Source organism: Arthrobotrys flagrans (genome assembly GCF_004000055.1).
Source record: "Arthrobotrys flagrans strain CBS H-5679 chromosome Unknown unitig_15, whole genome shotgun sequence".
Lineage (NCBI taxonomy): Eukaryota > Fungi > Ascomycota > Orbiliomycetes > Orbiliales > Orbiliaceae > Arthrobotrys > Arthrobotrys flagrans.
This window is the reverse complement of record NW_027137545.1, coordinates 2244259-2267342: the sequence shown is the minus strand read 5'-3', so window position 1 is coordinate 2267342 and position 23084 is coordinate 2244259. Positions and strand designations below refer to the sequence as shown.

General features: G+C 45.1%; 7 protein-coding genes across 8 annotated transcripts; 3 read left to right on the top strand and 4 right to left on the bottom strand.

Annotated features, from left to right (window-relative positions):
• Positions 1 to 760: 760 nt before the first annotated feature.
• On the top strand, positions 761 to 3613 carry DFL_000582 (uncharacterized protein; the record flags this gene model as incomplete). Of its 2 annotated transcripts, none has more annotated exons than XM_067635134.1 (4): positions 761 to 851; positions 921 to 2968; positions 3033 to 3458; positions 3527 to 3613. In XM_067635134.1, the coding sequence occupies 4 exons, from the start codon at positions 761 to 763 to the stop codon at positions 3611 to 3613; spliced, it is 2652 nt and encodes an 883-aa protein (XP_067495123.1). The 2 variants fall into 2 exon arrangements, with proteins under 2 accessions (XP_067495123.1, XP_067495124.1); XM_067635135.1 differs by having other exon boundaries at positions 843 to 851; positions 926 to 2968.
• Positions 3614 to 3829: 216 nt separating this feature from the next.
• DFL_000581 (uncharacterized protein) lies at positions 3830 to 4648 on the bottom strand (the record flags this gene model as incomplete). The annotated part of the gene is made up of 4 exons (XM_067635123.1): positions 3830 to 3926; positions 3995 to 4085; positions 4167 to 4526; positions 4633 to 4648. The coding sequence occupies 4 exons, from the start codon at positions 4646 to 4648 to the stop codon at positions 3830 to 3832; spliced, it is 564 nt and encodes a 187-aa protein (XP_067495122.1).
• A 1063-nt stretch (positions 4649 to 5711) lies between these two features.
• On the bottom strand, positions 5712 to 7049 carry DFL_000580 (uncharacterized protein; the record flags this gene model as incomplete). The annotated part of the gene is made up of 2 exons (XM_067635114.1): positions 5712 to 5782; positions 5852 to 7049. 2 exons carry the CDS (start codon positions 7047 to 7049, stop codon positions 5712 to 5714), a joined length of 1269 nt encoding a protein of 422 aa, XP_067495121.1.
• A 403-nt stretch (positions 7050 to 7452) lies between these two features.
• On the bottom strand, positions 7453 to 8371 carry DFL_000579 (uncharacterized protein; the record flags this gene model as incomplete). The annotated part of the gene is made up of 4 exons (XM_067635100.1): positions 7453 to 7715; positions 7772 to 7810; positions 7930 to 8211; positions 8287 to 8371. The coding sequence occupies 4 exons, from the start codon at positions 8369 to 8371 to the stop codon at positions 7453 to 7455; spliced, it is 669 nt and encodes a 222-aa protein (XP_067495120.1).
• Positions 8372 to 11322: 2951 nt separating this feature from the next.
• On the top strand, positions 11323 to 12895 carry DFL_000578 (uncharacterized protein; the record flags this gene model as incomplete). The annotated part of the gene is made up of 4 exons (XM_067635090.1): positions 11323 to 11465; positions 11519 to 12422; positions 12492 to 12553; positions 12619 to 12895. The coding sequence occupies 4 exons, from the start codon at positions 11323 to 11325 to the stop codon at positions 12893 to 12895; spliced, it is 1386 nt and encodes a 461-aa protein (XP_067495119.1).
• Positions 12896 to 13116: 221 nt separating this feature from the next.
• On the bottom strand, positions 13117 to 14775 carry DFL_000577 (uncharacterized protein; the record flags this gene model as incomplete). The annotated part of the gene is made up of 1 exon (XM_067635079.1): positions 13117 to 14775. The coding sequence occupies one exon, from the start codon at positions 14773 to 14775 to the stop codon at positions 13117 to 13119; it is 1659 nt and encodes a 552-aa protein (XP_067495118.1).
• Positions 14776 to 18415: 3640 nt separating this feature from the next.
• On the top strand, positions 18416 to 20365 carry DFL_000576 (uncharacterized protein; the record flags this gene model as incomplete). Its single annotated transcript, XM_067635068.1, has 4 exons — positions 18416 to 18564; positions 18641 to 18808; positions 18873 to 19077; positions 19139 to 20365. 4 exons carry the CDS (start codon positions 18416 to 18418, stop codon positions 20363 to 20365), a joined length of 1749 nt encoding a protein of 582 aa, XP_067495117.1.
• Positions 20366 to 23084: the final 2719 nt, after the last annotated feature.

The window sequence follows — 23084 nt, the reverse complement described above, 5'->3', positions numbered from 1 at the left end:
TTAGACGGATTGGCCGTGGGTTCCTATACCCGATCATCGATACATGTATACAAACTACTATTTTATTCCGCCCCTGACCCGTTGGTCGCCCTCTCAATCCATCTTTTTCTTGTGTACATAACAGGTGCGCCCGCGCAGCGAGAAGTTAGGAAGATTTGTAGACGCATTATAAGCAAATGCATAGGGGCTCGAGAGCGCTGGAATATTCGAGGCTAGATTGGCACATTGATATTCACTGCACAATAATATGTTTACCAATGTTAAGATAATGTACTTTAGTAACTAGCGCCGAGACCTTATATCCTGGCACCATCCTTATAAGTACCACAAGGTATACTGGTACCACTCTAAGAATAGACACCATCATCATAACATACCAGATCTTTCAAAGGCTTATCACAACGACTCAACCTGTTTGCTGGAACCTAAAGTTTTGAAACGGCAAGCTGCCCTGCGCGCGCGTGTATCATTAGTTTATTACAAGGACAATAGTAGAAAGGAGTATTATGGAGACAGATGGTTCAGATTGGTCTCGTGCCCAGACACACTAAAGTGCAATTGAAGTATTAGAGATCAAGGTTTCTACATGTTTCATTATTATTTACGGCAATTCAGTGCCAAGACTTCCACGCCAAGCCGGGTAGGCTGCTGGTACCCGCAACAACGATAGCAAACTGTCCTTCGCAATCTCGAGCGCCGCGGGGTTTTCAGGTGCAAGCCGAACTCCAAATTCACAAGCACATCCATAAAACGAACGGTTATGGCGACGCTAATACCTGATCATGCTTCGACCGGACATGACTCCGAATACCATAATCTGGTGGCAGTAAACGGAAGTCACGATGCGCAAGGTAGATATCTCACCTCTGACTTTCAAGACTAATGAAGGCATATGCGCACTATATACTAATACGAGGAAGCTCAGGATATCACATCTACAACTACAAAGGAAGGCGGCAGTAGCGAACGCGAACCGTCTCTCCTCCCACCTCCCGATTTCCTCGTTCCTGACTCTGTACCTACCGACAATAACATCGAAAATCATTTAGTCCTACCGAAATGGCAAGCTCCAAGTTCAAGTTCAGCGAATAGTACCGACGGGTTTGCAACGAATTCTACGGCATCACCGGCATTATCCGAACGAGAGGATGAAATTGTTCCTGTTTTATCGCCTATGATACCCTCTGGAGTACCCCTTCAGGTCATTGCTATTCCGGAGGATCGGGTGTTGAAAGTTACGGACGGGAAGTTTATGGCTACTACGAGTCCTGAGGAGGCACCGGTGTCTCCACGGTCGAGTACGGCTCCGGATACGTCTGGTAATGAGTCGAGCAAGAGGGTTAGATCTGGTAGTGTTGGGTCTAAAAGTGGACGGAGCCGTGCTAGTAGCGTTAATAAAGACGATGCACCAAAGGTAACACAAAGGACGCAGTTCCCGCCTCCAAGACATTACAGCGTTTCTGGGAACGTTCGACGTGCGAAGTCCACGCCTCGAGTGGTTCTGAACGGGAATTCATACGTCGGCGCCAGTATTACACCATTAGTCCCTCCAACCCCATCCAAACATCCCGAAAAATCCGGTTCCAGCGCAAACGGAACAGCTCAACATACCCCCACCGAATCCAAACACCCTAGAGACGCCCTGACGACAGCTCCTCTATCCATTGGTGACTATCTTTATCTCTCTCTAGCGACGACGCCAGCTTCAAAATACGATCTTGTCTCCGCCGAACTTCGGATCGAGAAATTGATGAATTTTTTGTCATTACCAATGTACCTTGAAGGAGCTCTGTGGTTTGGATCTTTCGCGTGTTTAGATGGGTGGTTGTGGAATTTTACGATTTTACCGATCAGGTTCTTGACGGCGTTGTGGTTGTTATTGCTTTATTGGATGAAGCTGATTGGGGAGATTGTTGCTTCGTTTGCGAAGTCATGGCTTCGTCCTGAGACGGCCCAGTTGGAGGCTCAGCAGCGGAAACCCTCGGAAGGGGAACCTCAATCTGCGAATGCTACTACACCGACGGCGACGACGACAGCGTCAGACCCCAAAAAGGACTCGAAGAAACGACGACTCGCTGCCCTCGCAAAACGACGTAAGACGTCGGATCTACAGCCTAATCATAAGGCTGATCTGCTGAAGGGCGCGGTTGTCATCTTTTCGTGTTGGATTTTGATGGAGTTTGATGCGTCGAGGATGTACCACAGCATTCGTGGACAGAATGCCATAAAGTTGTATGTCATATACAGCGTTTTGGAAGTCGGCGATAAACTTCTATCAGCGATCGGACAGGATATCTTCGAGTGTTTATTTTCTCGGGAGTCGTTAGAGAGACGACCGGATGGGACGAGTAAAGTGCTCAGACCTTTTGGGTTCTTCTTGCTGGCGTTGGGGTATAACGTTTTACATGCCACTGCACTGTTTTATCAAGTGATCACGTTGAATGTGGCGGTGAATAGTTATTCGAATAGTTTGATAACGCTGTTGTTGTCAAACCAGTTCGTGGAGATCAAGACAACGGTGTTTAAGAGGATTGAGAAAGAGAATTTATTCCAGATGGCGTGTGCGGATGTTGTTGAGCGGTTTCAGTTATGGTTGATGTTGATTATCATCGCCAGTAGGAATCTCGTGGAGATCGGGGTTGAAGGGTTTTTGGGTGTTGGTGGGTTCGGACTTACCGGTTTGGTATCTGCGGCCGGATTGGGGCTTCCGTCGACCACGGGACAGGCTATGAATACCGGTGTCCCTAATGCGTCTTTGACATCAAGTAGTGGGGGTATGTTCCTGCCGAAGAGTTTTACAATATTTCCGAAGTGGACGGGACAAGTTATGGGGCCGTTTTTGTTGGTTTTGGGGAGCGAGATGCTGGTGGATTGGTTGAAACATGCGTATATCACCAAGTTTAATAATATTAAACCGCAGATATATTCGAGGTATTTGGATGTTTTGGCGAAGGATTATTATACGCATGTGAGTATCTATTCACCTATCATTGAAGTATAAGAGTGGAGCTAACTTTGGGCCTTCATTACAGGCTTTTGCGGAAGAGAATCTAATGAGACGATTGGGATTGCCGGTTATACCGCTAGCATGTCTATTCATCCGATCCTCCCTACAAACCTACCAAATGTTCATATCAACCCATTTCCCCTCCCCCCTATTCCCAGACATGACTCGAACCTTCTTCCCCGACGATACAACATCCTCCCCGGCGACCACAGCCGCTCTGCATAAATTCGATTCAATCCTCAAAAGCGCCTTTTCCGGCCGAGCAGGACAAAATACCGTTGACATTCTAAACACAATCACAGAGTACCTCACCATCGCCACGATATTTATTGGTATTTGGATGGTATTTTTGGTGTTTAAGTTTATTTTGGGGATGGGACTTTTGGCGGTTGCGAGGAGGAGGTATAAGGGGATGAAGGAGAGGGAGAAGAAGGGATATGCGGTTTTGGGGGTTAGCAGTGGTGGGGTGGCGGAGATGAATGATGAGAAGAGGAAGATTATTAATGGAGGGGGGAGAAGGAGGCTGTGGGAGGGGCAGGGGCGAGGAAGACGACGCCGTTGGGGGAGGTGGAGAGGTTTGATATGGTTGCCAAGAGGATTTGGTAGACTTTTCTCTTTTTTTTCCCCTTTTCTTTAGTTTTTTCCCTAGGGGTAATTATGGTGCGCATCGGGTGGAGTTCTAAGTTCCTCTGCTTTTTTAAAGGAAAGACAGGGAATAATATGGGATAAAAGCATTCATTATCGCTTTCTCTGGTGGCATTAAAACTTATGCTATTCAACGCTTGAATCACTATGGCTCTTTAATTTACTGTGAAATGTTTTTTAACCGTAGTTATCGTCCCAATCTTCCTCCTCTTCGTCCACCGGCGGGGGTGGAGGGGTCTTTTTCTTCGTTAGATCGATACGGTCCAGCGGACATCTGTTGAAAAATAGATATTAGTTATAGCCAACGGCTTTTTGCCTCGTAGGAAGGAAGATCGGGCTTACGTTGTATGTAACTTCAACCATGGACTAATACATTCCAAGTCGAATACGTGGCTCTTATGACATGGCAGACGAACAACCAAAGGGTATTGATCTGTAAACCTCATGATATTAGCACTCTCTCTAACCAACTAGCCAAACACCTAAATAACGAGAATAAGGGAAAAAAACTAACCTAACAAAAAACTCGTATTACAAATCGGACAGATATCCGCCTCCACGAGTTCCTTCTTCGGAATTCTCTCCAAACCATCCAAAAACTGTTGATCCACACCCTTGACTTTTGTCCCACCCTGAGCTTCTTCGATTAATTGTTCAATTAGGCTTTCTAGGACATCATTTCCTTCTATGGATTGTTGCCATGCTCGGGCTAGGGATGTGAATGCTGATGATGCGGACGATGTTGGGTCCGTGGATTGGGTGGAAGGGGTGGAGGGGGTGATGGAGAGGGAGGAGAAGAAGTTTGAGAGGTCTGGGCGCGGACGGTGGGGGACGGGTTTTAAGGAGGTGGAGGAGGCGGGGAGGTTATGGTCGTCTAGATTGTTATTAAGTTAGTAGAAGATATTGATATCGCGAAGAAGGGAGTTTATATCTGCACAGCGAATCATGGTGGGGTGAAATGTGGGGGAGGGGTTACGTACCTTCGTATGTAGCCATTGTTGCGAAGAGACACGAATGGCCGGTGGGACTATTGGAATAGGTGTGAGAGTGAGGGTCCTAGAGCCGAAGGTTGAAGTTCGAGAGCTTCTTATAGCTGGTTGCGCGATGACGAATGCGCGCGGTCGTCGTCAGCCCGGTTGGAGAGAAGGAAGTGGTGATCACGTGCTTTGTCGCGGATTGCTTGATTTGGAAGCTTGGAGCTTTGGTCTTGGCGTGTTAGCCACAGTTTGTGGCTGGTAGCTAGTTCCTTCCGGCTGGGGTTTATACTTGTGGATTCTTTGTCTCCAGAGCCGGAATAAAGAAAGAAAGGTCTTCCTTTGGTGGTCCCAATCCCTAATCCCTCCACTATAGACTTTTGGCCTATGTAATAACTAGTATCTACAAATGTGACATTAATAAATATCGTTTTGCACCATGTGAAGGCCTGTGCCGGGATATTAGACTGTAGGCTGGCGCAAGGTATGGTAGTCATCATAAAAGAGAGAATACCTCCTGGATGTACCCTCTTTCGAATAAAATCCATCTTTTCGGAATTCATCGCTTGGGGAACAGGATAATAAAGAAATGAATGATAGCAATGATGACAAAAGAAACCCCACGGTGACTATATCGATCGTAAAGTGCTCTCGGTAGCGAAAAAACCTGTAGTATTAGTCAAGCAGAAAGAAAGCCATTTTAAACGCCCGCCGAATAAAATCCCTTCACACTAATCATCATCAAAACAATGGCATAGATCTATACCAACCAGGTACTACCGCGGTATTTATCCCTATCGCTATCACCACTACCCTCAAACCCTCCGTTATCAATGCCCGCAATTTGATTGAAAAATCGCAGCTCTAGCGGGACCGGACCTGTACTCAGTGGTATACGCATAGTCAATTTTACAGAACTGACATATGCGCATACGATATCCTGGGGAATGTGGACATTGACGAGCTTTGCAGCGAGGACTGTGAAGTCCAGGGATGTTCTAGCAGATGGATTTGATGCACAAAGCACATCTTTCGAGAGTACGGGCTTCAATACCGCATTGCTCGTGGAAATAGTGCTTTAAGTTCTAGAAAACGGAAACGTCGGAGCAGCAGTTGTCGAATTCGTGAAGACGGGCGAGAACGAACGAGCGGCCCTCTGCGGTTAATTTCGTTCGTGTTAATCATCCCGAACCCAGTCCGGAGGAATAATCGAGTGGACACTCACCACTGCTAGACTTCGCATACGAGTTAGGATTGCAAGTGAAACAATAATACTGGTTGCAATAGGTACAGATATTGGCTTTGAGAAATCGAAGGCACCATCTGCGCTCGTAGGTTTTCTTGCAAATCGCACATCGCATCAGGATAATCTTGGCTGGGTAGAAAGTCGAGAAGGGAGTCTCTTCTCCATGCTCTTTGCGGAACTTGGCCTTCTCGACACTCCAAAGGCCTTCCTCGTAGTGGTTACGGTAACAGAGGAAGACGCTCGATTCGATGTATTGGGTGATGTACCGAATTTTGGAGGCAACGTAAGCGGTTTCGTCGACAAGAGCTTGGTCAAGAACCATAGTACCAACGACGGAGTAGATTTCAGCAACGCCCCAGTAGTCAATGAAAATCTTTTCGAGACGCTTAGCTTCTACTTTCCCCTGATCGGCGTAGGCTTCGAGAATGGTCAATAATTCGGCGAGTTTGAATTGAATGCAGTATCGGACCGAGATGCCCTTGATAGAGTTGAAGTTGTTCAAGAGCAAGTCAATGCAAGTGGCATCAACGGCAGTGGCGTCAAGGTTGACATTGACAAGGATGTCGGTGATATCCCAACGAGTGATGATTCCTTGAACTGAAGGAGTATCCCAAAACGGAAGACGATTGGTAAGACGGCGAAGACCGTTGAAGGCATTAGCATCTCCATCGTATTCGTTACCAAAGGTAAGTTTGGTGAGGATCCAAACTCCATTACCAGTAAGAGCACGGTTGAAGCTCTTGCAGGTATACTTAAGGCTGTTCAAATCAGCAACACTAAGATAACGAACGATTCCTAAAGCTGTTGGATCGAGTTCTCCAAAGAGACGATGAAGAATTTGTTCCCCTGTCATAACTATCTCTCCTCGAATGTTTATATCCTCGAATTCCTCAGAGGATTCAGTAGGATCTCCGCTCTCCCACCAAACAACAGTGCGGACAGGTCGTTTAACTCGGATCGGATAGTGCCAGACGGGGATATCTCGTTGAACCGGGGCTTCAGGTCGTTTAACGAAGCCGTAATGGTCCCGGACCATGGTATATTCGGATTGACGCCAATCTCTCATTGTTTCTTGGCAAGCAGGACACTCTTTTTCGTGATCTGCTTCTTCTTGTGCCGTGTTGTAGACGAGATGTTCTTTGGAGGTTTCACACCAGATGGTTTTTTGTTCAGGCATGTTGAAGAAATCGAAGCAACCGGGACTGCTGGGGAGGGTAAGTCGGTCAGCTTATTTATTGTGACGGATTGATTGACGCCGAGGAGTGAATGATGTTGATGATGTCGTGGAATTGGGAGGATGTTGTTGGTGAAGCTGATCTTCGATAATCTATAGATCTATGGCTCTACTCTACTTGTATTCCATACTTCTCCACCCTCACTAGATTGAGGAATAGATCATATACTAGACTTCAACATAGAATTACTCTTGAAACAAGTGTTCAAAGGGATATCAATGGACGTGTACTCTACTAGAATAATATATCCTGACAAGATAATATTTTGATATATTATCAAGGCCAATATATACGACTTCGTGGAGGCACGATACTAACTACTCTCAATCCAAAAAGACTTCCATATTACTCTCTGCTCAAAACTGCAGCTGGCCACCCAGTACTCGTCAAAGTCCCCGAACCACCTTCATCCAATACCGGATTAAGTATTCTAGGATCATTCAACGTAGGATCATAATGCACAACCGGACCATCCATCAGCGCCCCTAGTCCTGCGAAATTCTCAATCTCCTGTTTGATACTCACAATATTCCCATTAGGATCAGTGGTAGTCGTCTCCCCGATCGTTCCATCAGCAAGCCCATCTCCATTCTTATCAACCGCATACCCTTTTCTCGAGCAGTATCACCACAATCCGCGTCAATAACTGTTTCGTCAACTGTACCTGGAATACTAACTTCGACATCGTTGGTGGTGGCGTATTCTAGGCTTGCATCGTCAAGGGGTAGATTACCAATATGACGGTCCTGGAACTACCAGAGCTGATAGAACTGCTGGAAGACCTGCCTCCATCGCCATGGTTATCAACTGCATAATACTAACTCGCAGTCTCATTATAAATAGCATCACTTTCAATAGATTGAACGGTATTAAAAGTATAAGAAACAGTATCCCAATTCCCCTCTAGCATTTGGAAATTTGATTCCGTGCCCACGACGACAAACCTTCGGATGGCTCCAGTTGATTCACATCCACCGTCGGATGAGATGGTGGTGACTTGGGGATTACAGGCTGGGTTGGAAAAGGGTCGGGCGGTGTAACCCCAGTAGTTGTCAGTGGCGTCGCCGGTTATGGCGGCTGATAGGATACCGTTTCCTGCGGTTGCTGGGATAGGCTCGCAGGGCGTTATGTAGGTTCTGTCATTTGTGGTTGAGTGTTGCTATCTTGAAGGGCCTGAACATGCGGCGCTGCCGTAGAATGGAGTCGTGTAGGCGGATGCCTTTGAGGCTAGGGGGAGGAGAGCAAGGGTAACTAAGGTGGACATGTTGACAATGGTTCTTGGAAAATGTTTCTCAAGATAAAAATTCCCCCGATAGGTGGTTAATTCAGACTGAATTCCGGTGAGAATTACAAATATAATCGCCTTTGCCAAATCTCAAGTCATGAAATTCATTACCAGAAAATTCAAAAGTCAAACCGACAAAAAGACCAGACAGGGATGTTGATATTGTTGCATTTTTCACCGCCAAGGATCGATACCGAGGCTGCCTTTGACTCTACGGGTGGCTCACGGGGAGCAACTCGCGATCGACTTGCAAATCCAAGTACGTTTACAAACCCAGATCTCTGCCGCCCCCGGTCGGTGGATTAACCCTATAGCGCTATTTTGCATGCAATAGAAAAAGATTGCGCATGTTTGGTTAACGTATATGTATCATGCACAATGTAGCACAGGAATGCGACTCTGTACTTCCGAAATGTAGATGCATACGACGTGGGACGGTACACGGCCCATTGCTATCCGCCTCCGCACATCGCTGACGCAATACTTCGTAAACTAGCACTCATATATTTGCTTTTGTAACACAATATCCGGTAGTTATTCAATCGTATTTTTCAGAATAGGGGTGTCGGAACTTCTATAAGAAGAGCCCTTCATTCCCTACCATGCCGATTTTCCCCCCCCCCTCACTCAACTGCCCAGTACTGGTGCTCCTCTGAATTCCAACGTTACCTCAGTCTGAAAGAGTTTATGTTCTCCACAGATCGATCGATTTCGAGCCACACAGCCGTCATACCTAAAAGAAAAATGTTTTCCCCAAACCAAGAATTTCTCTCCAGCGGTGGAGTCCGCTGGTTGCTCACAGATGATGAGCGTACAAGCATTGCCAACTTACTGAGTGTTGAAGGTATAAATATGCTTTAAACCACTGCCCCCCACCCCCTTCTGCATTTCAATTATCAGGACCATGAAGAATTACCGATGATTCCTTATACTAATCGCTACAACGGAAATAGAGAGTACAATCTCTCACATATCAGGCAATATCATGAACCGCCCTCGTGCAACATGCGCCAGTTGCGGCAAGCATTCTGGGCTTGATGATCTAGTACAAAACGCTGTAGAAACTGGAATTCACAGCAAGGATTTTGTTTTGAATGTTTTGGTAAATGGCCCACACAATGCGAGCCCAGCTCATGTGTTAAAGTGTTCAAGATGCAATCACGAACACGACGGGCTGTGGGGCTGGGACGCTGACAGCCCAATTTGGGTAGGGTAACTAGGGCTCTTGCAATATGGATCTAGGGGAGCGGTAATTTCGGTCCTGTAGTCCATTCTTGAAAGAAAATCATGGAAATTTGAGATGCCGTCATAGCTTGAGTATTTGTTCTAGAGTAGGACCTGAAGACAAGTTTTCGATTTTCCTACAAGTGTTCACATTTGCGCAATCAATTCAGTGGATATGTCGGGAAGCCCCGTTCAAATACCGTCAAATAACCCTCAAGGATGACCCAGTTCCCTCCTGCATGTTTTATGCACCTCCTAGGAATGTGAAGATTTGTTTAACGCTCCAAAGTAGATGCACCCTTGCTGTTGTATGTAACACTGATTCGGTTGATCAATTGAGGCTTGTATCGCGGTTCTCTTGGAACCATCAAGCTTCCTAAGACTTTTCCCGCCTGTAACGTGGGCCCTTATCCTCCAAAACTTGCGGAAACTTGCGGAAACATTTACTTCGTACACACTAGCAAAAGTGCAATTGCATCCAGATGTTGAATTCAAAATGCCAAAAGAAACAAGACTTTTCGCATATGGCGGCTTATTAACGCTTCCAGAACACAAACTAGTGGCTTATATAGGCCTAAATAGCTATAAATTAACAATTGTGTTTTGCATCTCTTTTATCGACAAACGAAGGCTTTGAGTCCCTGAACACTTGGAGGGACCGGTCTCGTGGAGGGACCGACCGGAGCTCCATTAAAACTGTGTTGAGTGCGATATATTGCAACGAACGGCCGTTCTAACCAATCAAATGATCCCAATTCGACATGGTACAGGGTTGATCCACCTGCCCGTCGCTGAGAATGGCCGTAGCGAGGTCCCCGCAGATCTTCATGCAAGATTCGGAGAATTGTGACAACCCAAAACTTGTTTTCCATAACGCATTTCCTGAAGATGGGGTAGAATACCATCGATTTCCCATTTCATTTCCACATCAAGGGATCAAGCTATGCGGAATCGCACTCGGGTGATTTCTGGCTACATGCGAGAATTAAGAAGTTGACTATCGAATGTCAAGAAAAGACTACTTTTCCCAGATTTTCGATTCCGCAACCGTGGGGCCAAAATTATGAGGTTGGTATTTCAATTATCGGGGATATTATTTGCCTATCACCATGATCGAGATCGAAGCTCCAGACCCCCACACGATATATGCGCATGCAGCGGTAAGTATTGTGATAGTCGTGGGCACCCCCAATTGGCCAACCGGCTATAAATGCCAGAAATTATCAATATACCTCCATCTCTCTAGCCTATAGCAATTCACCTATTATATAATCTTCCTCGAAAGAGATAGTGGAGGTCAATGGATTCCATATATCCATATCAGCATGCTTCAGCATCTGAGCCGAGTTGGCTTGATTCAATGATCGGCGAATGGGGCTAGAGAGATGAATATTTGGCTTATCTAAGAGTTAACGCAGAGAATTACGACATCGATCAGGGTGTATTGCTTGATAGGACAATCAAAAGAGGGGTTTTCTCACTAGAAATTATGAGTTTCGTTTAGGCAACTAGGTTATTTCTAGCCAGAGGGTGCCTGCCTCCGAATACATGTATAAATAACGGGTCTGATGCCCAAGACCGTACTTCGTAATCGACTGAACCGACTCTTTATTTTGATGTTTTGTCGTTTTTGTGAATTTCTTATACTCGATCTCTAGCTAGATTAAATACTTCAATCGAATCATAGGACCGAGAGATTATTCAAAATGGGTATCGACTACGAACCAGAATCTACCGGCACGATTCGCACCGACGTCCTAATCGTCGGATCCGGCCCGATCGGCGCCGTATACGCCCGTAAACTCGTCGACGCCGGACATAACGTCCTCATGGTCGATGCTGGAGCACAGTAAGTCTCTCTTCTCCGTAAAAGTTATTATATATACTAACTCCCTACCACAGGGAAACCGAAATCCCCGGAGACCACAAGAAAAACGCCTCAGAAATGACATTGAATGAATTCAGCAGCGTCATTCAAAACGACTTAACCCCACTATCCTCTTCTTCCTCCATGCCCGGTGCCGCCGCAACCCTTGCAATCGGCGGCATGTCAACCCACTGGACTTGTGTAACCGCAGCTCCACATCCCACTCTCGAGGCCCCAAAACTTTTCCCCGAAGCACAATGGACCCCCCTCCTCTCCGAAGCCCAAGATCTTCTTAACACCAATTCCACCACATATGATACCTCAACCCGTCAAGAAAATCTCAAAAACGTTCTTAACGCCTCAGGCCACTCCTTCAAATCCACCCCCCTCGCCTGTCAAAAAGCCGAGGATGGAAAGATAGTATACACCTCTACATCCACAATCCTCTCCCCCATCTTCCCCTCCAAAAACTTCACCCTCCTCCCCCTTCACCTTTGTACGAAACTCCACAAACAAAATGGAGCAATCCTCTCAGCATCCATAACCTCCTTCTCAACCAACACTCAAATCTCCGTTATTGCAAAACAATACATCCTAGCAGCAGGCGCAGTCCTAACGCCCCAAATACTTCACAACTCCGGTATGGACAATGAATTACCAGCCTTGGGCCGGTATTTAACAGAAAGAATGGTGGGGTTTTGTCAGGTTAGACTTGATAAGAAGTTTTCTACGATGGGAGGGGAGGTGAATATTATGGAGGGTGCTAGGGAAGGGAAGAAATGGGTTACGACGATTAATCGGGAGGCTCATCAGTATGGACAACTACCGGAAGATGTGGATGGAAGTGATGTGCTAGACGTTAGGTGTATGAGCGTTGTTGAGCCGAATGTTGAGAATAGAGTTAAGTTTGGAGAGAAGGGGAGTGATGGGATGCCGATGGTTAGTAGTCATTTCATTCCTTTATTGATGGAATAGCAGTCCAGTACTAATGGTGGTAATGTGTATTAGCCTTCGTTTACGGTCTCTCCAAGCAATGATGACCTGAAAGTGGCAGCAAAGATGATGGTAGAGTATGTTCCACAAATTCTTACCTATGACGCCATTCTAATATTATATACTAACTCAATACCCGCAGGATGCAATCTCTAGCCACCACCCTCGGCAGCTTTATCACCGAACCGACAATCATGCCACTTGGAACGGCGCTACATCTCAGCGGAACAACCCGTGCTGGAACGTCAGTCGAAAACTCGGTGGTTGACGTCAACTCCAAGGTTTGGGGTGTTGACAATTTATACCTAGGCGGCTGTGGAGTTATCGCAGAGGGGATGGCGTGTCAGCCGACCTTAACGGCGGTTGGGTATGCATTACAAAGTGTCGAGCGTGTTAAAACTGCTTTGCAGTCCGAATAAGCTCGAGATTTAAGGATCCGACAGATGGGTTAAATCCTGTAGAAATGCAAATAGCATACAAAACATATGAATCTAGCTATATTACAATAAATTACAGACTCCAAGTTATGAAACAAAACTATTCAAAGAATTTACTCCAACCACAAAGTATATATAGATGCTCGCTAAGTGTATGAATAAAACCCAGACTTTTTCAGGCAGAGGTAGCGTCTGCCGATTACTTATACCAACCCCTCCCCCGTTGCCGCCTCTTTAACAGCGGCCATACTCTCAACCCCATAAACCTTTTGCAAAACCTCACAAGGTTTAACTTTCTGTGAATCCAAGGATAAATCTAACCCAGGATCGTACTTATGCAACGAACTCCTATAATTCCCCTCTTTGCTATAAAATATCCGCTCAGAAGGGTATATCCCAATCAAACTCGCCTTCTTAATCCCAAGCTTCTTATTATAAACTTCCAAAAATTTTTTAGCCTTGAGGTATGGCTTCGATTCGACGATATTATCGATTTGTAGAATTAATGTGTTTTCCATATCATCGATGGTTCCTTCCGCATCTAGCGTTCTTAGAAAAGGAAGGAGGATTTCGTAGACGTAGGAAATAAATACCAGCTCTTCCAACGTATCCGGAGGCTGAAGACCTGGCAGCGGGAGACTCTCCAAAAACAGTTTCCAGGATTTATCGGCATATTTTAGGGTGTCGATACAAGGGTGAATTGAGATGTAAGGGAAATCATTGATTTGTGACTTGAGTAAAGGTAAAAGCGGGTTTAAAGACGAAGTATTCGTGATCTCATACGATATCCCGAAGAGTTTTAGTTTCTCGGTGGGAACACGTCGGTGTATTTCTCGGATTATGCATCTTTTGAAGATTCTTTCGATAGATGCTCTTCGAGAGTCGATGAGAGAAAGCCAGGTTTTGGAAATAGTGGGGATGTGGAAGTGAGATGTGGGGCCGGAGAGGTAGTATTGGATTTGTGGAATGTCAAGGATGATGTTTATATTCAGGGGAGATGAAGGACGAGGGGATGAAGAGATGGAGCAGATTATATCTGCTATTGTGTTTGAAAGACGAGAAAGGGAATCTATTTCGTTAAATGTGAGGGGGTGGTTAAGATGTAAAGAATCAGAATATGGATGGCGGGTATACAGTTCTATAAGTTTGGAAGAAAGTGATGAGACTACGTCTGCAGAGAAGAGACATATGGAAGTGATTATTGATAGAGATTCGTAAGATGAAAGAGGAGAGGGGGGAGGGGAGCCACGGATATGCAAAAACTGTGTATCCTTGATATCTGGAAAAGAAAACGTAGTCGAGGCGAAAGAATTGACGTGAGGAGTTGAACCGAAGAGGAATCGTTCGAAAATCGATGATTGATTAGTAGTATAAGAAGTAGATGATGGATCTAAAAACGAGAGAATGCCTTTGAGGGCAGATTGGTTCTTTCGACAGGTAGAAAGAGCCTTTTCGAGAGCCTGATCCGTGCTTTTCTGTGAGATCTGCGGATGGAAGTACATGTCCTTGACACGCCGTAGTTGCAGCCCATCCAAAGAATGTGTTGTCGACGTCGATGCAGCGTTGGAAATCTCCAATTGAAACTGTTTCGAACCAGCGCCCTTGTCGCTGTCGCTGTCGGAAATTACCCCAAAGAGAGGCGTTATGTCAGATCCTTCCACCGCCGGATTTTCTTTGCCATATTTTCCCGCAACCGCCTGGTGGCGATTATTTTTTATTTTTACTGGCTGCTGGTATTTCAGTTTTTTCTTTGGCGGATGACTGTCAGCTGGTATCGGAAGAATGCGGTGAGGCATCGTGCAAGAACTTTGGGAGACGGGTAGCGGTAGGCGGTCGACTATGTAGCTGGGAATAAGCTGCATGTTGGAATCGATCGATCAGGATCCCTTGCTTTCTTTCTTTATCCTCTCGTCTTCGAATTTCTCAACGGTATCGACACTTTTATCGTAAAATGTAACGCCTCGAAATAACAAAAGAGAAGTCCCTCAACTGCTGATTCGCTGAATTTTTCGTCTGGTGCCTTGGATTTTCGAATGTGAACAAATGCATGTGCTTGAAATCCCTATCAAAGCATACCGACTGAAGATCTCTCAGAAAGAAAGCGAAAACGTGGTTTTGACAGGATGAACTTGGTTGAAAAAGGAGTTCACATCAGAAATCGTCAAATCAAATTGGTAAATTAGAGATGCTCATCCCAACCCAGAATGGTTCCCTGCCCAGAATGGAATGCCGGCTCGCCAAGAACCGATCTAAAAAGAATCACACGAACAACGCGGTTTTTAGTTTTTGTAATATGTGTAAGCAGATGGCGAAGGGTGATTAGTCACTGTATTGATGATTGGGAGGAAGGGTTACTACCAAGCTCGAAGGTACTGCGAATTACGTCGCTACAAGTTTAAAGGATTCGTCTTGGCTGGAGGCGAGCTTATGTAAATTTAAATGTCCACAATTGACACCTAATCAGCCTGCAAGGTTGACATCATAAAACACACTCTTAAATGCAAGCCCACGTTTCGGTTAGAATCGAACCATATATGCATATCGGTACCATATACTTCCCGCCAATGACCACAGGCTTAACGCAAAGGGGCCTTAGTTTTCGTGAAGTTTCGCAATAGGCGATAATTGATTAAGATGCTTAAGCTGGGCGTCAGCAAGCGAAGAGTCTTCATATGGTATTCCTATGGGGTTGTGTAGTAGTCCTTTCGCACACTCTGTGGTATATTGATAATTGGCATTGAAGCCAAGCATAAAAGTGCGGGCATCAGCTACTCGATTCTGGGTTGTCTCTAAGCAGGACAATTTAAAGCACCGTCAATCCATTGATATCTTAAACAAACATATCAATCTTTTCCAAGATTAAAATCTCCAAAATGCATATCTCTTCCCTAATCCTCGTCCTCACACCCTCATCCTCAGCCATAGCCCTCCCAGGTCCCGCACCAACCACAAACCCCGAGTTGATCGAAGACCTCGAGGTCCACGAATCTCTAAAGTCTCTCAAAGAACTCGAAAAATAACCTTTCCCTTCAGCGAACTCCCAGATAAAGACTCCAGGCAGAGTGATATCTATCGTAACATTCCCGCTGCTCGTAAGCAGAAGGATGGGAGTATTGAGCCCGCCCCGAAGTTGGTCACTAGAGTTCCTGGTGGTAATATCATTGCGTGCATTGGAATTGTTATTTATATTATGGCGGGATTATAGATCTATATTACGACTGATATAAATTGGGGCGGGCAAAAGGAATATAAAGTCCAGCCGTTCAATACTTGTATCCAACTCGACGCACCGTGGTTGTATACCATTTCCTCCTTTGGGCCAGACCTGGGGACTAGGTGTATATTCCACGCGTAAGTTATTCTTCCCAAACTGTTATAATTCCGAGTATACCTAGGTACTAATTTATACAATCGCTATGTTTAGACGCCGCGACTGCTCCAACGCCAGCGGAGAATCTGTAGTCCGGTATCCCGGAAACCCAGACTTGAGGAGTCACTATCGAGTGAATTAGAATGATAGGATTGGAAGCTGGAGGTGAGTGGAGTCAGTAGTACCTAAAGACATTTCTGGGGTGAATAATAGAGTAATGTGAGGCTTTTGTATAGCCACTGGACCAACGGTCACTGGACCTTTACTTACAGCTGGCATTCCATACCCACCCTCGACTGTGCAGTCCCGGGGAAGCTAGCAAACCCCTTGAGATGTTATCCCCTGAAACGGCGTAAACGGCGTCGACGCGTCCTGTAGGCGAGGTGAGGCGGCAACTTTGGAGATTGTAAGGTTATAACAAAGACAGGCAAAGACATGTCAAGGGATAAATTTTTGTAGATTTAATTTTCTATGAAACTTTCATTTTTGGGTAGTGAAATTATCTTGTGCCCAGACCATCGTGAACTAAGCTAAGGATAATTTTAACATGATCCGCTCTTGAAACTTCTGCACGATATGATCCCCTGTATACAGGTAAGTGAATTAAAACGAGGCAGATTAGAGAACCCCTGCGTAAGGTGGATTACCTGAGTGTGGTAACTATTTAAACAGCGGAGATACATAATCCCGCAGCGACTCATAACGTTAGAGTATTGGAATTCGAATTCTGCAGCGAGTTGACTTGGAAGAATAATATTTAACGTTGCTAAATGTGTAATCTACTGTCCCTCTACAAAGGAACAGTCAGCACTTAATTCGGTCACATCTAGCAAACTCGCACGGTTTTTGATACATGTTGTGACGTTAAAGTTAGTTGGCACAGCGGTTTCGTCAACGTTGAAGTTGTTGGAATTTTTGCGTGCACGCTCGCATTAAGTTTCCATTGTCATACGGATATTACTCGGCTAGAGCGAGTGATCTTTAGTGACGACATTTGCTATCGGAAACTTACAATTTGTATACCTATACGTTTTCGTTAAAATTAATGATTCGGAGACTACCGCTAAACAATCGGAATGGAATTATTAAGCTATGGGCATGAAGTAGGTTACTAAATCATTTATTATACTTGACGGCCGAAAATTAGTTAAACCCCATTCCGTTCCGTTCCGTGATTATTAGCTTATTTCAATAAGTTAGTATGTCTGAATGCTCACTCCTCCGTCATCGATGAGCCGATACGAACGGGAACGGCATATACCGACAGGATAGTCTAGACGTATGACTTGTCTGGTATAAATACTCCCATCGATTTAAGTACCAGTAATCAGTTACTATTAAGATTTGAAGTATCTTAACGTATATGTACTATGTACTTACTCATATAGAGTCTTTGTAATATATAAAAACTCGGAGCACTGATAAATCCGACCCTCGAACCACCCGGAAGCACCGAACAACTCAAAGAAGCCTGTCAAACGGAACACGCATCGCTTCAAACCCGGTTCTAACAGCTGCGCCCCTCACACCATTGACTAGCGCGGGTGGTAAGTCCTGGTAGCCCCATGCAGGGTCAATTTTGGAGCTGGGTGTGGAAATGGGCATGCAATTTCAAGCAAAAACCAAGCCCGACCTTAATTGGGCGGAAAGGAGGTTCGAAAGAAAGAAATGCCATTCTGGATTGGGGTGCTTTTAGGGGCAGGACAGGGGACAGGGGACAGGGGAACGAATGCTACCTTTGAACAACATTTGCATGAGAAGTTTATTCTTATTAATATTGGTTTGAGCTCCTTCTTCTTCTTTTCTCTCTTCTGTCGATACGTAACTCTTCTTTTTCATATCGTCACTCGTTCAAATCGATATCTTCGACTTCAATCAATACAGCATATTTTAATTTCATGTCCGTTATGATATAGCATTAGCATCCGCCTCCATTCGATCTTCCGCCACATTTTCTCCTCCTTTACTTTACCTTCGCGTGCGACGAACTCCACAACAACACAGCACCCAGCACGAGCTATTACTCCTTAATAAACACCATCCGGGTTTTACCGAAATACTTAAAAAATAAACACCACATTTTAAATAATAAAGTCGACGCAGGAGGAAGACGAAAAGGAGGGAAGAAGGCGATGGGCCTCCGCGACATCCTCATCGTTCGAAATGATGACCGTTCAGGCGTCAAGACAAACTGGTGGATAAACCCCGATATTATTCCCCTGCCGCCGAGTCGACGAACCTGGGGTCGCACGGAGTTCTTAGGGTTTTGGTCGGTGCCGCAGTATGTACTCTCCCTTCACTTCATTCCTTAGGGTCTTTTTTCTCGGGGGGGAGAGGCCTAATTTTTGGGAATTTAGTTTGTGTATCTCAAGCTGGACTACAGGGTCGGTGCTTGTGTCTCTGGGATTATCGACATGGGAAACTGTGGCGGTATTGCTCGTTGGCCAGGGGTTGGTGGCGTATTTGGCGATATGTAATGGGTGGATTGGCGGGAAATGGCATATTGGGTTTACAATTGCTCAGAGGTAAATAAAATTATTTTCTTACTCTTTAGCCGGAATTTATGCTGATGGGTGGCGTTATTATTAGAGCTATCCTAGGTGTCTACGGCTCATTCGTCGGTATTGTGATGAGTGTGGTCATGTCGATTATCTGGTATGGAAGTCAAGCATGGCTGGGCGGATTGTGTATCTCCGTTATTCTGGGGAGCTGTAGTTCAGCTTTCTTGAATATGCCCAATACCTTGCCTGAAGGGGCATTGATGCAGACTAGGGACTTGATATCGTTTATTCTGGTATGTATTATGGTTGTTTAATTTGCGGAATGTGACTAACAGATATGTAACCTACCTTTAGTTCCACATTCTCTCGGTCCCATTCATGCTCGTCGGGCCCGAAAAGATCAAACACCCGGTCATCCTCTCGAACGTACTCGCATTAATCGTTATGATCTCCCTAACCCTCTGGACCGTAAAAACTGGAGAATTTCAGGACCCCTCAGGCGGATGGGATACGGTTCACGCTCAGACAAATCGGTGGTGGACGTGGCTTTATGGAATTACTTCGATCCTTGGATCCGTTTCGTCTGGTATCTTGAACCATGCGGATTTCACACGGTTTGCGAGAAGGCAGGGGGTTCAGACCTTTGGCACGCTTTTTGGATTGTTCGTGCCAGGGACTATTATCCCTCTACTCGGTATTGTAACCGCCTCGATGAATACCGACGCCTCCGGCCAACCGATCTGGAACCCCGTCGATCTATTAATGGACAGATTGGCCCGAGACTACACCCTCCTCACCCGAGCCGCCTGCCTCTTCTGCGCCGCCGGTCTAATAACCTCCCAACTCGCCCAAAACGTCCTCGGAAACGCCTACGCAGCAGGCATGGGTCTCGCGGGTCTATTCCCCAAATACGTCAACATCAAGCGCGGGTGCATAATCGCCGCAATCCTATCCTGGGCATTCCAGCCCTGGCAGTTTTATTACCTGTCAACAATGTACCTTGATATACTCTCCGACTTTTCGGTATTTTTGATGCCGTTGACGGGGATTATGATTAGTGATTTCTTTTTGGTTAGACGGCAGAGGATACAGCTTACACATTTGTATACGAGGGATACAGGTGGAAGTTATTATTTTACGTTTGGGGTGAATTGGAGGGCGTTGTTCGTCTGGATTGCCTGCGTGGCCCCCGCTGTTCCGGGAATGATTGACAACCTTCGAATCAAGGACCGAACGGATGTCACAGTAGCGGTGCTATACTACAGAGGGTTCTGTATCTTTGGGTTCGTACAGAGTTTGATAGTATACTGGGGGATTATGAAGAGTTTCCCGCCGAAGGGATTGGGAGAACAGGATGAAGTTGATGTTTATGGAACGTTTGCGAGTGAGGAGGCGATTGATTTAGGGATCACACCGTTTAATAAGGAGTTTGAGGTCGAAGGGGAGCGGTTGAGGTATAGTTTTGATGAATTGGAATTGGAAGATTTGGTGGAGGAGAAGGCGGATGAGAAGGAGGAGTTGAAGGATGTGAATTTGGAGGATGGAGAGGAACAGGGGTTGTTGAAGGAGCGGAGGGTATGAGTCCCCTTCCTTCCTTCTCTTTGTGACATCGAAATCGGGTCCGGGAGCAGTATGTCCCTTTGAGAAAGGAGGGGATTATTCTTGATTGGTGGATCATTGGAGGTTTGAGGTATCTTGCACTGTGCATTTGCAGTTTATTGCATGTGGCAGGCGGGCGTTTTATACATAAAGACCCTCCCTGTTTTGGTATTGTACATACATATCTTTTTTTTTTTTTCTTTTCTTGCTTCGACTTTGGCGTTTGACATTTTTATATTGTTTCGTTGGAACAGCGGGTGTTATTTTACTTGGAGATGAGGGAGGTTGAAGAGGAGGGGGTGGATTATTTCTGTCTGCGATTCCAGCGCCTTTTGCATCCCCCGCATTTTGTTTGATCAATCTAGACATACACCCTGCATTGTCTTGTTTGAGAGGTTTACTGCTGTCGAATTCGAAATGTATGTTAGAGGGATGGAGAAGGAAAGAGAAGAGGAACTTAAGAGTAACTAGTATTAATGGTAGTATCATTAATCATCATATCAGCTGCTTTCTATATATACTTAGCCATACGTCTACTACTACCGAACTCATTTGCAATGAACCCTAGTACGCTCACATGCGTACATGACTGCGAGTGTCCATGGCTACGAATTCTTTCGGAGCGCTCCTTTAGTAATGTAGAGTCAGACCATTTCGACTCTTCTGTTCATACAGAAGAGCCGGGTCGGAGTTTCTAATCAATATGCAAAGCCACATAAGCCATTGACTCTTCAATTTAATATCAATTCGTGTCGTATAATGATGTGGAGCATTAGTTGTTATGTTAGTAAATGCATGCAGGTAACATATTGACTTTACCAACGAAAGTACTGTACGGACCACCGGCAACGTAGGCCCTATAGAACTTTATTGTGAGCACTAAAATGGGTCCAGTCACCGGTCGCGTTATTTTTTGTATTATCTTAGCTTGATTTTGTTACTTGGTGACTTGAGTGCTCACTTGATGATAATATGATCTTGGCCTATTAATTTTTCTTCCCTTTTTCTTCCCCGATTGAGCATGCCAGAAAATAACGTTCCAAGCTTAAACCCTATATACTTATCTCAAAGTATCAGATAGTATAACAGCTCACGAGCACTAGCTGTAGGGAAGGAGTGAAAAAAAGAAAAGGGAAGAAAAGAAAAGAAAACGTAAGAGTTTGGGGGTGTAGATATACCACAGCTCCTCTCATTCATTTCATTGATTATCGATCTTTGCTGAGTAGTAATATAATACATGCCGTCATCGGACAGGGAGGCCTACAGGTAGTATAAATGGCGCGCTCTTTGTGGTCGTTGAGCTCGCACCGTCCTTTTGTATGTCTATTCGTTTTAGTAGTTACCTTGTTTTGATATGTATCACGTAATTGATAGGTTGGTATGGGCCATATCACCATATCACACTCTGACATGGCGATAGGGACCCTATCAACATATCGCTTCCATCTTATATGAAGAAGTATCATGCATTTAGTTTACTCATTTTCATTTGACGGATCAAATCTTCCTTAGATCCTCATCGGTCAACTTATCAGTACAATTAGTTATTTAGTCCTATTGTAGTTACACTCTCTGAACCAACAGCCCTAACTACTTCCACATACATGCTTCCCCGAATTGAGACTGAGAAGTCAGGACTGAGAAACAGAAGCCGAAGTGGAGCTTGCTGACTTAAGTGCTCGTTTGTATAACCTGGGCTATGTTTAACAAGGTTATCTTTCCTTGAGCACAGGAATGTCTAATTTTTGTTGTATCTGGAAATCTTGCATACATATCTTAAGATCCGAGAATCTGAGTCTCCAGTATCCCCATAAACAGTTGTTTGATGATGTCTAAAATTCTTGGTAATATGGAATTTTCTATAAAAGCTTCGCGAGAATACATGCGAGGATTAGGTGTATACTTGTGCTTTATATACCTCAGTATTAGCCATCAGAGTTGTAGTTTTAATGACTTAGAGTACCCAGCGATATCAAAATTACACCTATCATTGTGCAGTTTATGATCAAACATCTTAGATCAAATACTGCAAACAAAAGAGATTATTTTCCCTTTTGGTTCTCCTTATTCCGGAATTTCTCCCGTTTTCGATCTTTTCGGCCTTGTCGTCTTGCCCACTTTTTACTTTAGCCACTGCTAAATCTGCGCTCGCGGATTTTTCGGAAAGCCTTTGCTTCGTCTTGTCATAACAGCCTGCTTCATGTTGTCGATGAGGGCTTCATACGCCTTAATCTGCTCGACTGGTTCGAAGCTTTGCAATCCCGGATCTCAAATCAACATTTGCTTCCTTAGCTATCTGAGAATGTGATTGGTTGGGTCCGGTGAACCACACAGCCCTTGCAACTGTTGAGCAACTTACTTTCGTTCAAATATACAAAGGGAATGCAGTGTGATTTATGTGTAAGCGGTAATATCATTGCATTGCCCTGCCCTCAGAGCCAAGTAAAGCGTAGATGAGAAATATTCGAAAATTTTCAGCCGGTACCCCGCCTTTTTTGCATTGTGCGCAACGCAGCTTCTCGAAATACTTATCTTCTGCTGGTGTTTCCAAAAGATATACATATCTTTAGTTTCGACCAATCGCTTGCTCGCACATCTCGTCTCCCGTACAAATCTTTTGCTCGCTTTTACTGTTACGCTGTCTTCAGTTTCAGCCTGGAATAACGGCTAGTCTAAAAGGGGTTTTCCAGACCTTGGACCC